Source organism: Aythya marila (genome assembly GCF_965140915.1).
Source record: "Aythya marila genome assembly, chromosome: Z".
Taxonomy (NCBI): Eukaryota; Metazoa; Chordata; class Aves; order Anseriformes; family Anatidae; genus Aythya; species Aythya marila.
The window spans coordinates 73,029,711-73,045,988 of record NC_139080.1 but is presented as its reverse complement, the minus strand read 5'-3'; the positions used below and the strand labels follow the sequence as shown (position 1 = coordinate 73,045,988).

Sequence of the window (16,278 nt, the reverse complement as noted above, 5' to 3'; positions counted from 1 at the left end):
ATTCATTTGTACTGCTGTGCAAACCCTGTTTCATTCAGGATCCCCAACCATAGGCCTGGCTGCCCCTCTTGCAGGTGCTCAAAAACACACAAATCCCCATGTGTTTCATGTATTTCTATGCTTCACTCCTATTATTACCTTTTTCTTCTCTTCTCCTGATGCTTTCAGAGCTGGCAAATTATTATAGACTTCCAACTCTGCTGTTGTTTGTTCAATTTTCTCTTTAAGAGAAGCCAGTTCATCAGTCATCTTGCCCTCCAGGAGTTCCATCTTCTGCAGGTCCATCTGCAATTTTTGACTCTCTAGGCCAACAAATGCACAATCACTAAATAATAGGACTTTTTTTTTTTTTTTTTTTCCCCATAATATTCTATGATTCTATATAATATTCTATGATTCTATGATTCTATGATAATACATTATCCAGATATAAAGATTTATGCTATACTTGAGCAATACAAACAGCTCTTGCTATCTTGATATACATAGGAATGTTAACATGAATGAAAGCACAAAATCCAATCTTCACAATCATCCTGTATTTCAAATTGTTAAATTACAGTTATGGTAATATATACTACATAAGTGAACAATAATGGAAATGTGGTGATTTTCTACATCACACTGTTGTATTTATATTGTTAAAGTTGCACATAACTTCAGTCAATTTCAAGTTTTAAGGCAGTGGTAATACCTTACCAAAAGTTGACTTACAATGCAGACAGATTTTGAAATTTATTTTTGTTAGCTTTTTAGTATCATATTGCCTTTATTTCTGTTGTTCTTTATTTCTGTTGTTCTGTTGCCCTAGTTTTATGAGATTAAATTGCCAGCTTTTCCTTGAGGAAAATTCTTCCATATCTCCACAGTAATAAGAATTGTCTTATTTTTACAAACTGAGCATGTGTGTCAATATTCAGCATTTACTTCTGACAATCCTCTAAAAAGAAATAAGAGAGATAGGTAATGAAAGGAATTAGAAGCGTGGAAGGACTAGATAGGGGTAGAACTGTTTTGGATGGGTGTGTGCCTTCCCATTCTTATATTTTCCTGAATTTTTAAAGACATAGCTACATAATCCTATGATTCAGAGCTGTGTTTAACTCTGAATAATGATACAAATATTTTTTTTTTTTTCTAAATTCTAAAGTACCAGGTGAAGTGAGTTATTGGAAGGGATGAGACAACACAAAGAAACAGCACTTGGCATACACTGAACGTTATGCTTACACACTCAGGTATGTGCAGTTCCCCTGGAAAAACAGTAGAAATTTGTTTCTCCCATCTTCACCAAAGCAATAGAGATCTTTACAGCAGAAGGAAATGGATGTGCATATGTGACAGGGGCTCACCTTTCTAAAAACTGTGTTTTTTAGAAACTGTGAACAACTTCATTGTTGGAACTATTTGGAAAAATCTCACCTGATCAAAATCCTAATATAGCAAGATTTTGGTACTCATTTCTCTTCCTCTGTATTTATGCCATATATACATTTCTTAGTGTGAAATATTAGCTTTAGTCAACTTTTTTTTTTCCTTTTTTTTTTTTTTCTTATAATAAAGTATGTTTGTGATGTCTTCAGAAACCTCAAAATAAGCAAACAAAAAGGGAAGCCAAGATTTTTGTGTTGCACATCCTGAGTAGCATGGTTCAATAAGGTAAGACTGAAAGGTTCCTATATGTGAAAAGAGCATATATATAGACTCTAAACATTTCCATACTGGCAAAAAGAAGGATTTAAAAGAAAAAGTATTGGAACTAAAATGCTTGTCTGTGAATCAATGTTTATGCCTTCTTCCACTGTAAAGGGTTTAAGAAAAGAAGTTGCTTGCATCTAGAATAACTGACCATAGCTTCGCTTTGCAGTGGCTGTTATTGGGCAATGTCAGATCCTAAAACAAAACTGAACAGACCACCGAACTAATTCTGTTCCTATGGCACTGTGGTTTAAAGACAAACAAATGCTTAGCAACCTCAAGAAATCAGAGCTTTAACATTCGAAACAATAAAAAAAATACATAAAGAATTCAAATCAGAGGGAAACAGCTGAAAAACAACTTTACATTTTAAAGACTTACTTAGACCTAATGAAAACATTTTTGCTTTTAATATAATTAGTCTAATATTAATATTCTATTACTTCAAAGCAACATGTAGTTGACTAAATAGGATTTATTTTACATGTAATGAATAATAACAACATACAAGCCAAAATACCCGAAAGGACTAAAAGACTGCTCTGTCTATAAACTGATATTCTGTGGTGAGACAGCAGTGGGCTATTCCTTCCCATTCGGACTTTTTGGAGAAAAGGGAATAAACTGGAAGGGATGAATGTTATCCTTATCTAGCGACAACCTAAATGAAAAAAAAACAAAACAAAACAAAAAAAACTCCAAACTCCTCTAGGGGAAGAGACAGGAAGAGGATGCAGCCCAGTTCCTTCTGATACGCCATGAAGTTGCAGCGTCTCGCAGGCAGTGTGTACACAGTAGCAAACTCTGAGACCAAACCACTGTGACCCAGGGAAATGTTTTTGGGAAACTATGCCATCAGCACTTTTGTTTACTCTTCATGGTTTCCTTTCTTCCTTTTTATTTTTTATTTTTTTTTAAAAAAAAGGGCTTGCCGATGGACTTTTTATATCTTTGTTATGGCACAAATATATGGAAATTCAGATTTTAGTAACAACAAAAAAATCCTGAAGATGACCATGCTATAATTCAGGGGCTACAAAGAACTTCAACTGCGCAAATGGAACATTCACTCTGTTTTCGAAAGAATCTAATGTTTATTACAGTATCTGTGACTCCTTGCTTTCAGAAATGTACTTCTAAATAATTTAAATTATCTGCTGAAAATTATATACAGCAACTTCTATCCCCTTGCAAAGAGAGAACTACGTATTTCAATAATGTCATCTACAGTGCTATGTGTTTCTGGAACATCCCTATATTGTAAAATCCAAGAATTGCTGTTAACATGAAAGAACAAAAAGTCATATTTGAACCTGTAAGGTCTGGTCCAGTTCTTTAAACTATAACTGCAAAATGCTTATTTGCAGACAAATGAACACTAAATGTTCAAATGCACAACAAAATCAATTTCTACAGTATTTTGTGAATAACAACTTTTCATTTGCATGTATCTGCTTGAAGTTACAATACAAGCCCCTATTTTGAAAATCACTACCAAGTACAGCACGTAATAGCCTTCTAACAAAAAGATTTATGGTTCTTCATTCCTGCCCCTTCCTTTCAGCCAAACAAACAAGGAAAGGCTTGCTGAACCAATAATGATATTGGCAAAGGTTTACAATTAGGAGAACAATTCCACTATAAACAGTACAAATAAAGAACTAAATAGATACCTGTTGCGGAAATGAAAGAAAAGTATTGTCTGCTTTCTGAAACTACAGGTCCTACAAATTCCTACACTGAAAATTAATTGCTTGAGTATTTCCAAAATTAAGTCAAAATGAAAATTCAGAGTCAAAGAATCAAAACCTAAGAATATGAATTTGAGAGCTATTCACCATTGTTGCCAGTTAATTCTCCCATGGGAAGTTTCCCTTTAGAAAAGCACAAACTGTGAGTAAGTGATACTAAGAATAACATTTACAAATAATACGTGGTTAGGTGCAAGTCCCTAGTTGTATTTCTTAAAAACTGTTTTAACATTGCAAAGAATGTTTACTTCAAGGTGAATATTAATAAAATCAAGTTTCTGTCTCAAGAGACATTTTGCATATATACTAAAATACATCTGTTGAAAATGTATTTCTGCAAGCAAGCTCATCTTTTATTGCTAATAGTAAGTAAAATACTTTTGAGGAATATAAACCACTTGTTACTCATACAAATTCAAGTTTGTCAACTTACAACAGCATTTCAAGTTCAGTACAGAACTCTGATCTTGTACTTAGTGTAATTTTTCTTGTGCTTAGGTCATTTTAGCTTTTTAAAGGAATGAATTTGAAAATTCAGTGTTGGTCTCACCTGTAATCAGATTCTTAGCAGTGCTCTGTGACTTCTGCATTTCATTTGATTTGAAAGTGAGGTCTTCCTGCATAATCTTCAACTCTTGATTGGTAACAGATGAAATTTGTTTCATACAATTCACATTCTGTGTAGTATAAATAACAAGAACATACTGTATCTTTGAATCCACAAATGGTAACTGGACAATTACCAAACCCTCTTCTCTCCAAGTTCCTAGTCTGTTATTTGGCTTTTCTATCACAAGGATTGAAAATACTGGAAACAGTCTGAAATAATTTAAATTTAATGACTTTTCATTCTGTCAGCTTTTGATAAAAAAATGTACTGATAGACCAATGAATATGAAAGAGAAATGCAGTAAGGATAAACTGTTGTGCCACATAAATCTCTTCTAAACTAAGTATTAATTGCTTTACACATACCTTAACAGTATACTACATTGAATAAGACACAATTGAAGCGATGATATAATCAAAATATTACTCAGCTAAAAGATTTCTCTAACAACAACCACAATAACAAAAAAATCTGCAGGAACAAAAATGTTAATAGGAAAAATGTTCTGAAAGTTCAAAAAATGTCAGACTGCAAGTGGGAACAATTTCTGAAGTGTTTACATTAAATATACATGGCAGGGTATTTTAGGCATAATTCAAATATTGAGGAGACAGTTGAAATATTGTTAGTTTTACCTCTTAGTGATGATAAAATACCCATGAACTGAGATTTGCAGACTTTAGATAAAAAAAATGTTGCAGTAGTTTTATTTGCAACATTCTGAAATGTTTATCATAAATAGAATGATATTGATTATATCAATGATAAGTTACAGGAATGATATATGCATTTCTTTTACTCCAGTCACATGCATAATCTAACATTCAAAAGACTTTCCCCAGGGATAAAGAGAAATTAATTACATCTTTTTACTACAACAATATATGGTACTTGTTTGATCCTTAGAGATTATTATGCATATATTTTCTGGAAAAAAAACAAAACAAAACAAAACAAAACAAAAAACAATAACCTTGTTTTAACCATTCATTCTCCTGTTCTGTGGTTCTAAATGCCTAGGTTGCCATGGGAGGATGGAAATGCGCTTACCCTGCTTGAATGCTCCAGGAGTGCAATAATATTGGCTTCTATTTGGGCCTTTCGTTCTAGCTCTTGATTCTTCACATCTTCAAAAGTCTCAAGAAAATCTAGAGATCAACAAACATGATAAAGAAGACTGCTGCTAACAGAGGTATAGCACAAACCCTTGTAATTTTCAGTTAAATCTTTGTATTAAATTGATAAGCTGTACATATTTAGACTTTGAGATTAATAATTTACTTAAAAGGCAAGTGATACAGTCCTTGAAACTTGTCAACTTAAGAGGCTGGAATGAAAACCAGTTTTGTTTTTTTTTTCACATATACACATATTTGACTCATTAATGATATGAGGTCACCATCTTCACAGAATCACAGAATTGAAGGGGTTGGAAGGGACCTAGAAAGATCATCGGGTCCAACCCCCCTGCCAAAGCAGGTTCCTTAGAGCACGCTGCCCAGGTAGGCGTCCAGATAGGCCTTGAATATCTCCAGAGAAGGAGACTCCACAGCTTCCCTGGGCAGCCTGTCCCAGTGCTCCATCACCCTCACAGTGAAGTTCTTTCACATGTTGGTGCGGAACTGCCTGGGCTCCATTTTGTGGCCATTGCCCCTTGTCCTGTCCCCAAAAACCACTGAAAAGAGATTGGCCAAATCCCTCTGTCTCCCACACCTTAGGTAGTTATACACATTGATGAGATCCCCTCTCAGCCTTCTTTTCTCCAGGCTGAACAGACCCAGGTCTCTCAGCCTTTCCTCATAGGGAAGATGTTCCAGGCCCTGTATCATCTGTGTGGCCCTCTGCTGGACTCTTTCCAGGAGATCCGTCTTCTTTGTACTGGGGAGCCCAGAACTGGACACAGCACTCCAGGTGAGGCTTGACCAGGGCAGAGTAGAGGGGGAGGATCACCTCCCTTGACCTGCTGGACACACTCCTTTTAATGCACGCCAGGATCCCATTGGCCCTCTTGGCCACCAGGGCACACTGATGGCTCACAGTCAACCTGTCGTCCACCAGGACCCCCAGGTCCTTCTCCTCAGAGCTCCTCTCCAGCAGGTTGTCCCCCAGCCTGTACTGATACATGTGGCTGTTCCCTCCCAGGTGCAGGACTCTACACTTCACAGAATCACAGAATTGTCTAGGTTGGAAGAGACCTCAAGATCACCCAGTCCAACCTCTGACCTAACACTAACAAGTCCTCCACTAAACCATATCCCTAAGTTCAACATCTAAATGTCTTTTAAAGACCTCCAGGGATGGTGACTCCACCACTTCCCTGGGGAGCCCATTCCAATGCCTCACAACCCTCTCAGTAAAGAAGTTCTTCCTAATATCCAACCTAAAACTCCCCTGGCGCAACTTTAGCCCATTCCCCCTCGTCTTGTCACCAGGCACGTGGGAGAACAGGCCAACCCCCACCTCGCTACACCTCCTTTAAGGTACCTGTAGAGAGCGATAAGGTCGCCCCTGAGCCTCCTTTTTTCCAGGCTGAACAAGCCCAGCTCCCTCAGCCGCTCCTCGTAGGACTTGTTCTCCAGGCCCCTCACCAGCTTGGTCGCCCTTCTCTGGACTCGCTCGAGCACCTCGATGTCCTTCTTGTAGCGAGGGGCCCAAAACTGAACACAGTACTCGAGGTGCGGCCTCACCAGAGCCGAGTACAGGGGAACAATCACTTCCATAGCCCTGCTGGCCACACTGCTTCCTATACAAGCCAGGATGCCGTTGGCCTTCTTGGCCACCTGAGCACACTGCTGGCTCATATTCAGCCGACTATCCACCAACACTCCCAGGTTCTTCTCCGCCTGGCAGCTTTCCAACCACTCATCTCCCAGCCTGTAGCTCTGCTTGGGGTTATTGTGCCCCAGGTGCAGGACCCGGAACTTTGCCTTGTTGAACTTCATGCAGTTGACCTCAGCCCATCGGTGCAGCCTATCCAGATCCTCCTGCAGAGCCTTCCTACCCTCGAGCAGATCGACACACGCACCTAACTTGCTGTCATCTGTGAACTTACTGAGGGTGCACTTGATCCCCTCACCCAGATCATTGATCAAGATATTAAAGAGAGGCTTCTCAAATGGGTATTTTGATCTTGGGCAGCCAAATCCTTGGTCCAGACATCACCCCCTCAGCCAGTCATTCACCTGTCCCATTCTCCACCTTCTTTCTGGATCCCCGTCACCCAGAGGGAGGACAAAGGAGAACACTACCTGCACCTCTGATCCCTTCAACAACCTTCCCACAGATGCAAAGTCCTTTTTAATATTTCTCGTTTTTCTAGTTGCAGCTTCCTGGGATCCAACCTGAATGACAACAAGAGGATAGTAATCCTCCAGTTTAATGAGCCTTCCTAATGTCTCTGACACGTGCTCCAGGAAGACAGCACACCTCTCTGGATAGGTTATCTCAGCGACAAATGAGGGCCTCCGTGCCCCTCAGCAAGGAGTCTCCGATCCCTAAGATTCTCCCTTCTTTTTTTGTGGCACTGGTTGTGATGCAGTACTCCACCCAGCCCCAATCCCTATGCTCAGTACTTCCCCCAATCTTGACACGCTTAATATTTGATATTCTTTGATATTTGATATCTTCTTTGATATTGTTTAGGTGAGGGTTGCCAGTCAATGGGAAAGGAGTTTCATCACCATCATTTCTGACATCTTTCTGAATGCTTGTCCCAGCAGCTGTCAGTCTTCATTTTTGTGACTGCTAGTGAAATGGGCTACCAACTAATGGAAACAGGTAACTTCACTATCTCTAAAGGCTTGGACTAAATAACAAGCACGGCTAAGCACCTGAGACTATTATCCACCTGGTATTATCTCCTACTTGCCATGCTATGTCCCTTTGCTAACATCTACCTTTTATCATCATTCCTGTAAGTGTCCAGCTGAATCTGACAAGACAGCTGTAATGTTGCTGTGCAGTCTGTATTTGTGTCCCAGGCATATGAAATCGTATTCCTGGTGACAGACATAATGATAAAAGGTGCTGGACACATCACATGGACAGCAAGATGACACCCAGGTCTGTACCTTAATGACCACCTGTCACCTGGTGGCTCTCCACCTGAAATATATTTAAATATACAGGAGCATACAGGAAATGTAAGAGCTTGCTAAATTTCTAGTTAGACAAAAAATGGGAGAAGTGCTTAATTGAACAAGGGGGATTAGATGATAGTAAATGCAAGATGGATCATTTGGGAAGAGAGATATATAACAGGAGGGACTACTAAATGGAAATAGTAACAAATCCTGATGGGATGAGGACTGACTAGAGCAATGTGGATCACGGAGCAACCAGTATTTTTCAATAATATCTCTTAAATTATCAACTAATTTAAGATTTATAAGTAAGAGAGCTGTTGCAATATCTGAACATGATCTGCATTGCTTTCCATCAAAGAATTAATACAAAAGCTTCACAGATTACAGCTTGTAAAACTTTCAGAGAGTGTGCTTCAATAATTTATATTATTGGAGCAAGGGGACAATACTTACATACTACAAAGGCTATCCCCGAGGCAGTGATTTCAGGATGAAAGATACTTGGAATTCTTAGAGGCCAATTAGACAGCACAACTGTAATGTGCACAGCTAATTGCTAAAAATAATTACTAGTTCTGATGCAAATTTAGTTAGCTCAAAAAGTTGAGATAAAGCTTTGGTCCTGCTGAGAGACTGAAAAACACCTGTAACAAACAGTACTTGACAAGAATATAAGAAGGTTTACCTTTTGCCAGTACTGCTGTGAACTTGTAACTGGAGACATAGTTAAAGCCAAACCTAATTTAATTTCAGGCCAATAACCTGAAATTAAAGCACCTCCATAAAAAAAAAGTTTTCTCAGACATTCAAAAACGTGAAATAAAGATAGACACAGCAGACTTTATTAGCTAGTAATTCTCTAGAGACTGAACTAATGCACTTTATATCCACAAATAAACCATTTTATAAAACAGAGTCTGAAACTGTGGAATTAGGACCTAGGCACCGCACCTATACGATTTCATCAGCATTTTTTTCCTTTGCCATTCTGGACCTTTTTAGGTTGTTTTTAAACCTTCTTTGCATTTATTCAAAGACTTTCTATAGGGTCCATATTTATCTCTAATTTCATTGTCTTCCTGCAAGAAAGCCTCTTTCCTTTTTATCATACCTGTCTGATTGATCTTGCTTCATCTAAGTCTAATCTAATGTTTTACAGATTCACAAAAGCATGTCTCAGATGTTTGTATGCACTTGTCTTAAGAGAGGGTTCATGAAAGACATTCTCTAATCCTCCTCATCAACCTATTGCAATGCTTGGTGAGTTTTAACTTTATAAAGGGTTTCCTAACATTCAATCTGAAGTCCTTCTGTGACTATATGTTTATTACTCCTTTTCTCCTTTTCTATCCCTCATCTATATGTACAGATATATTATTCACTTATTCTCTGAAACAGCCTTTTCATGTATTTGATGACTTTCCTAAATTCTCTATTCTTTAAAATTTCCTCATGGGTCATGTTTTCTGTATCCTTGATCAGTCACACCTCAGATGGACAACCTCTATCTTCACGTGCATTGAGCAGTACTAAAAACAATGCTCCGTCTGAAGCCTTCCTTAATGCACAAAGAACAAGATCACTTCATTCAACAAGATCATGTGAGTTGTGCCTGAGGAACTGCTCCTTGCTCTTTGCGGCTGATTACCCCTGCCCAGGTATGATCTTACACTTACCCTTGTCAATTTTTTTCTACATCTTTTAAAGTCTGTCATATTTTAAATTCTAACCTTGTTCTCCATCATGACTTCAGTTTTTCCAATGTAGCTTTTTTTGTGAAAATATTTATTTACTCTATATCTTGTCATCCAACTGACTAAAAAAATATTGACCAACCTAAACATCCAACACACAGCAAAATTCCACTCAACACATCCTTCCATTCTTCTTGACAATGAATCCTTAATAATCAATAATTTGTTAATGAAATGCACAATACAGGCTAAAAATTGGACCATATTTCCATTCCTTGCTTCTAAGAAAATTACATGAGACAGAACACCTGCTTCTCCCCCCTTAGTCTGCTGTATTTTTTAGTCAAAAAAGGAAATTAGTTGTTTGTTCTTGACCAATCAATGTAATTGTTACTCATAATCATGCTTTGTAACATTAATGTTGTTTGCTTGATTATTTTTTCCACAGTCTTTCTGGAAATTGATGCTAAGGTGCCTGATCTATATTTCTCTGGCTACTCTTCTTCAAGACTGTTAAAATACTTGCCCTATTCCCAGATTTGTATATGTTAACCCCAAATCTCTCAATTAATCTCAAACAGCTCTAGAGCTGCATCAGTATCCTCTGATGAAGTTCAGGTAATTTGAAAATCCAGTGACTCTGCACGTATGCTCCCACCCATATTTCCTCGTTGTCATCTGAGACCTTGTTTTCAATCACGCTAGCCTTAAGTTACACTGAACAGTATTAGAGAGCACTTACTATTAGACACTTCGTGGCATATTTGCTGATCATTTTCCCCGTTTGCTGAGTAGCAGACCAACAGTTTTTGTAAATTTCCTACTATAATATAGTAGCTGTGGAATATACTTTAAAAATAGTTCTCTCTTCATTCTTTTGCTAGACGCTGCTGAGATCTTCCTAACATGAGAACTTTTTAATATGGAGCAGAACTTTAGAAGCATTCATCTTGAATAAACAGATATGAAAAGCCTTAATTTTAAAGGTTTATGTGATATTTATGCATCCCAATTCTAAAGTTTTGCTTCTATTAATCAGACCTGACCAGCTGGTTTTGAGTCTCTCATTTAAGTTCACTTTAAAATTCATTTCAGCACTATTTCACAAAATAAAGCTGTTCCTAAGACGTTTGATGAAAAGCCTTGAAAGACACTTCAAATATTTGTGAGTGTCCTGTAAATCTTAAGTTATCAATTATTTTGTCCTGAGACAGAACACAGAAACTTTTATGCAAAGATCAGGAGATCAGTTCTTTTCAGTGCTAAATTAACTAAGTGAAAACAGTACAAGAAAACCTGTATTTTAGTGGAATTAAAGTATATTAGACATCTTACTGTCCATGCTTTCTTCTCTCTTCTTCAGCTCCTTGTATTTCCAATTTTCCTCTCCTGCAAGAAATGTAACATTGATTCAACTCTCTATTACCTCAGTCGTGGATTCCTTTAGGCAGGCAAAATGTCCAATTTAAAAAAATAAAAATTAAGCATGTGTTAAAAGTAGAGGACTCATTCCATATCATTTGCTATCACCATTCAATTCAATATGTCATACACAGCTTTATATTAAAAAATAAGATAATTATCTTAATAAACCAGTCTCGGTGCAATTTTTAGAACCTTTTAGAGGTCAGGATTTTTCATAAATAAGAGTAGGATAAGTATTTGGTTTGAACAAAGGAAGTTGGCACGATTTTTCTTAAGTCAGTTGAATTTCAACAATAGAGAAAGAATGCTTTAATGTTTTTGGGCAGCATGGTTAGTTAAGCTTTGTGTGTCTTCATTTAACACGAGACAATTCAATGGCACTTTCAGGTATTAAAATGGACGTTCATAAAGATAAGCAGCTTGTAAGCCAGCATGACAATCTCAGGAAATAAACAAGAAAACTGGTAGAGGAAAATGGAATGCACAAAAAGTTTTAAAAGACCCTTTCCAACATGTTCTTTACTTTGCTATTAGGAATAATGACTATGAAATAATCAGTCCATCTTTGTATCTAACAATTGACTATAAACAGCTCTTAATTAAAATGTACTAGTAAAATGGTAGAGTTGCTGTATTTGCCACAGGTTTCATGAAGCCAAGAAAATTCAGCTGCTAACAACAACCTTAAGTTGCAAACATCTAAATTTTTAATTGTTTGAGTTTTGTTCATAGATTAATTTTCAGCTTGAGGTTGTGACTTTAAAAAAATATAAAGAAAAAGAATAACAATAGATACAGATATAACAGAGCAAGCAAATTTACCAAGGTCTTTTTACTTATATACTCCCCTGCTTTCCTTTTTATCTAGTATATACAAACACCCGCAAACCCCTAAGGGACAGTAATTTTTCTTCAGCTTCCTTGTAGCTGTCGCTTTGTTCCTTGCTAGACTCTCTCATTTTGCAAGGCAAGTATCCAATACTTGATAACTTAAAGTCTGTTCTAGTCTTCAAAAAGTCTAGTTACAATGAGCCATGAAATAGAGCTATGCAATCATCCAAACTTTTAAATAAAAAGATATTTGAATTAAAGACCTTTATCTTTAAAATACCTTTACAGATAATTTTTCTTTAAAAGCTGGCATTATTCCATCAATAGTTTAGCCTTTCATTCAATTTATGAAATGCTATGTCTATTCCATTATCAGTTCATGCTGACTTCGAGTAATCAATAAAACTAGATGCTAATATATGCAGCATATAATTAAAAATACAATAAAACAAGATAAACAAGTAAAAAACTTACCCAGTTAAGTGAAAACTGAACAAAAACCCTACTTATAGTTTACTTATTTTGTTTTTCTCATTCTTTCAAAATGTTCCAAGCACTGAAATATGCATCCTGAAATATTCAAACACTTCCTAGTTGTAACTTTTTTTTTTTTTGACTGGTTAATTTTCCTTAAATTTTATTCAAAAAACTTGTAAGACCTGAAGTTTTGTGAATGCTTTGAAATATGCAATTTAAATACTGAGCCTGAAGTAAGTTGACTGGGGAAGGAGGGAGAACAGGAATCTCAAGGACAAAGAAGTAGACAAGAGAGAATCAAGTGCTTTAGTACATAAAAGAATTATTGATTCTACTAACAATTTAAGAAAGGTCTTTATGAGTTAGTTATTCTTTTTGTTGCTACACACAGCGTTCATGTCATAATCAAGTTATGCGTGTTAACCATTTCCACAAATATGTTATAGGCACACATTCTTTTTGCATAAATGGGGTAAAACAATGCAGATGAATACAACTAATGCAGGGTAGTACAGTGCTGGCACTGTCAGATATAACTGTATCAACTGCAGCCTCAAACGCTAGGAAAACCAAACTTTTAAAGCAGACGCTTTCCCACTCTGCATACTGCACCCTTTGTAGACTTAATATAAAGCGTTTGACCATGCCACAACTCCTATATCGAAAAAGACCAGGCAGAACCCACTTTTAAACTGTAGCTATTTGCAGGTTGCAATAGATAAGCCTTAAACCTATTTTCTTCTACAACACTGTTGCAAATCAAACTCTGGCTCAATACACTTTTAGATAAGATCACCAGGTAGCTTTATTCTGCATATCCTGACTGTTACTTGTATGTTGAAGGAGAGCATGTGCCTTCTGCTGCCTGTGTGTTAAATCCTCTTTGTCAATACAACATCTAGAATGCCAAAAGAAGTACAGACCAGCAATGAATTACTGTAAGTGCAAATCCAACTATAAAAGGTGAAAAGCAACTCACTTCTTACCTTCTGCATTTCTCCAAAGATACAACAACAACAACAACAAAATAAAAGCAGGATAGTAAAACTGAAAATTATTTTGTCTGGAAATAGCCAATAGAACAATTTTAATAAATTATTTGCATTAAAATAATGAAACATATGGAAAAATATTAAATACTTCATAATGCAAAAGATGAGAGGGATCATTTAGGGTCATTTTTAGGAGTATCTGTTCACTTTGAAGAAATTCACAGCTAACTTTAATACTGTTTACCCATGAAAATGTATAAATTAAAGTAATCAAAAACATCAATTTATCAGTTCCACAGAAGTTAAATAGCTTGTTCTAAGGTTTTCCAAAATATATACGCATATTTATCTAACTCCTACCTAACCAGAATCCACTATAATTAAACAATAGGTTTCCCATGGTATGAATTTCCATTTTAAGGAGAATCTTCCAGAGCTGTTGAAGGCCTATACTCAAACTAAGCTACTTCTCCTGAACTGTAACTTTCAGTGCTAAAACAAATCCCAACCTACGTTGGGATTAGCCTAATATAACGACATTGGGTGTTTGCAGAACTAACACCATTTTTAGGCAATTCTCAAACTGTTGCAGAGATCAACATAAGGAGTGTCCAAGACAGATAAAAAATCAAACTGAGTTCCAGCTGCTTTACACATGGATATTAGTTTAAACATTCTCACACTTTCAGACAGGTATTAGGACAGAAAGCCAGAGAGCTGTACTATCTTTTTATACAGTAGTTTACCAAGCACAACAACGTTGATGAATGCTCCAGTATTAAGTGTGTACTGGTCATTTTTCAGCTTCTCTGAGAAGTCTGCACAAAACTTTCACAAAACTTTCTTCTGATAGTGATGAATGGGTATTTGCATAAACTCAAACGACATAAAACTTTCTCCTGATAGTGAACAACTGGGTATTTGTATAAATTCAAACGTTTTCAAGCACTTAACGTCCACATTGTAACACGGGCATGGCATCTTTTCCAAGTAAATCCCTGCATGGTATACCACAACTGAAGTGATACTACCTTGATGATTCTCCAAATCCATATCAAGTCGTTGAATAACCTTTTTAAAGTGGTTTGTTTTTTCTTTTACTTCTGCCAGCCTAATAAAAAGATTATGAAATCCATGGTTAAAACTGCTTTGTAAAAGACTTACTTTTTTTAAAGAAAAATGGAGAGAAGAATCAGAATCAAAATAACAAACCTAAGTTTTTCAAAAACAAGATAACATTAGGATTACCGTTATTATAAAACATACATGCAATGTACCTTTCACTTTAGTCACAATCTATATTTAATATACATAGTCCATCTTAGTAAGTATAAGTACTGCTGCTCTTTTCCATTAAAAGCAATTTTGCATCATCAGTAGCTTTTACCTTACTCAACTGGCCCCTCTTCTGGTTGCTATACAGCTCTGCAACGTACAACGTAATTGGCAAACTCCATCAAGTGACTGTATCATGTAAAAATTACCTATGTGCTCACTAAAATCTGTTAAGAAATTGCCAGATAAAACACTGTATCTATAGATAATCAATTGAAATGAGGAAGAAAACTACCTTAGAAACATTTTCCTGTAAATTCTCAAATAAATTTCTCTGTTACTGCTTCTTACCAAGAATTCTGTTAAGTAACTTATTAGCCAATCAAAAGGTGATAATGCATTAAAGATTAACCAATGATTAAAACTGAAAGTACTTGTAAGAAGAATTTAAAATTGTTTCTAGGAGAATTCAAGAATTATTTAAAATCTTCTTTAAAGAAAGAAAAATCAAAAAACTCAAGATTACAGAAAGATACTACTCTATCTGTCCCCCATAACATATTACTATGTATTGTAATATTAAAAGAGCTTCTGGAAAATCTACAGAAAGGTGTAGTAACTGAGAAGTAAGAAGCAGTGCCCTGTTACTCTTCAGAATTGAAATTTCTGTAAGCAACTTTGTAACTCTACAGGCTTAAGAAACTGAAACAACAACAACAAAATCTTAAAAATGGGCTTGCAATGAACAGCTCTTGGAATGTGTTCTGCAGCCCTAAATAAATTTATGTCAGTGCTATTATTAAGGCATATTCATGAAGATAGGAAATATCTTATGCCGACCTAAATGGTCTAGTAATACAAAAATTATTTAGCTGCAGCAGAAGGATATGTCCTGTTATTGTGGAAGGTTAAAACCAGTAGAGGATGCAACATATGGTGAAAATGTGACAGGATTAATCTCTCTCTGCAGGGGCTAAATGTAATATGAACAACAATAAAATGGGATTACTCACTGTCTTTCCATGCTTGCTATTTCTTGACTATCTTCTTTAACCTATAGAAAGGAATACCAACTGTAACATATGAAATAAAATCTACAAATGAAGAAGGAGAAATCTAAAAAATAATTCTTAATTCAGTACACGAGGAATAGAAACTCAGCATATGATTTCACAAACTTGTCGTCATGTTGTCCAACAACATCTCTTCACTGAGAGAAGTGTTATTATTTAAATTTGATCTCTTCCAAATGCTCCCCTGCTTTCTCCATACATATTTAAAAATTGGATATACTCATGAGTGCTGTTCAGTACAATAATCCACATAGTATGTATGCAAGAATGGCTATATAACACGGCACGCTCCCTTACAAAGTAATAAGATTGTTTCTTGATTAGTACATCTGCACACTATCCCAAAATGATGCAGTTTAGAGTTATG

General features: G+C 36.2%; 1 protein-coding gene across 2 annotated transcripts in view; it reads right to left on the bottom strand.

Moving 5' to 3' along the window:
- Positions 1–16,278, bottom strand: part of IFT74 (intraflagellar transport 74) — a 42,258-nt gene that overhangs the window by 7,061 nt on the left and 18,919 nt on the right. Inside the window, exons 11-16 of one of the 2 annotated variants that reach the window (XM_082782915.1) lie at positions 15,852–15,892; positions 14,595–14,674; positions 11,174–11,227; positions 5,110–5,207; positions 4,000–4,126; positions 139–302 (exon numbers count right to left, since the gene is read on the bottom strand). In XM_082782915.1, the coding sequence (XP_082639041.1) occupies positions 139–302; positions 4,000–4,126; positions 5,110–5,207; positions 11,174–11,227; positions 14,595–14,674; positions 15,852–15,892 (564 nt within the window). The remainder of the gene's footprint in view (positions 1–138; positions 303–3,999; positions 4,127–5,109; positions 5,208–11,173; positions 11,228–14,594; positions 14,675–15,851; positions 15,893–16,278) is intronic. The other variant, XM_082782916.1, reaches the window with a different exon arrangement.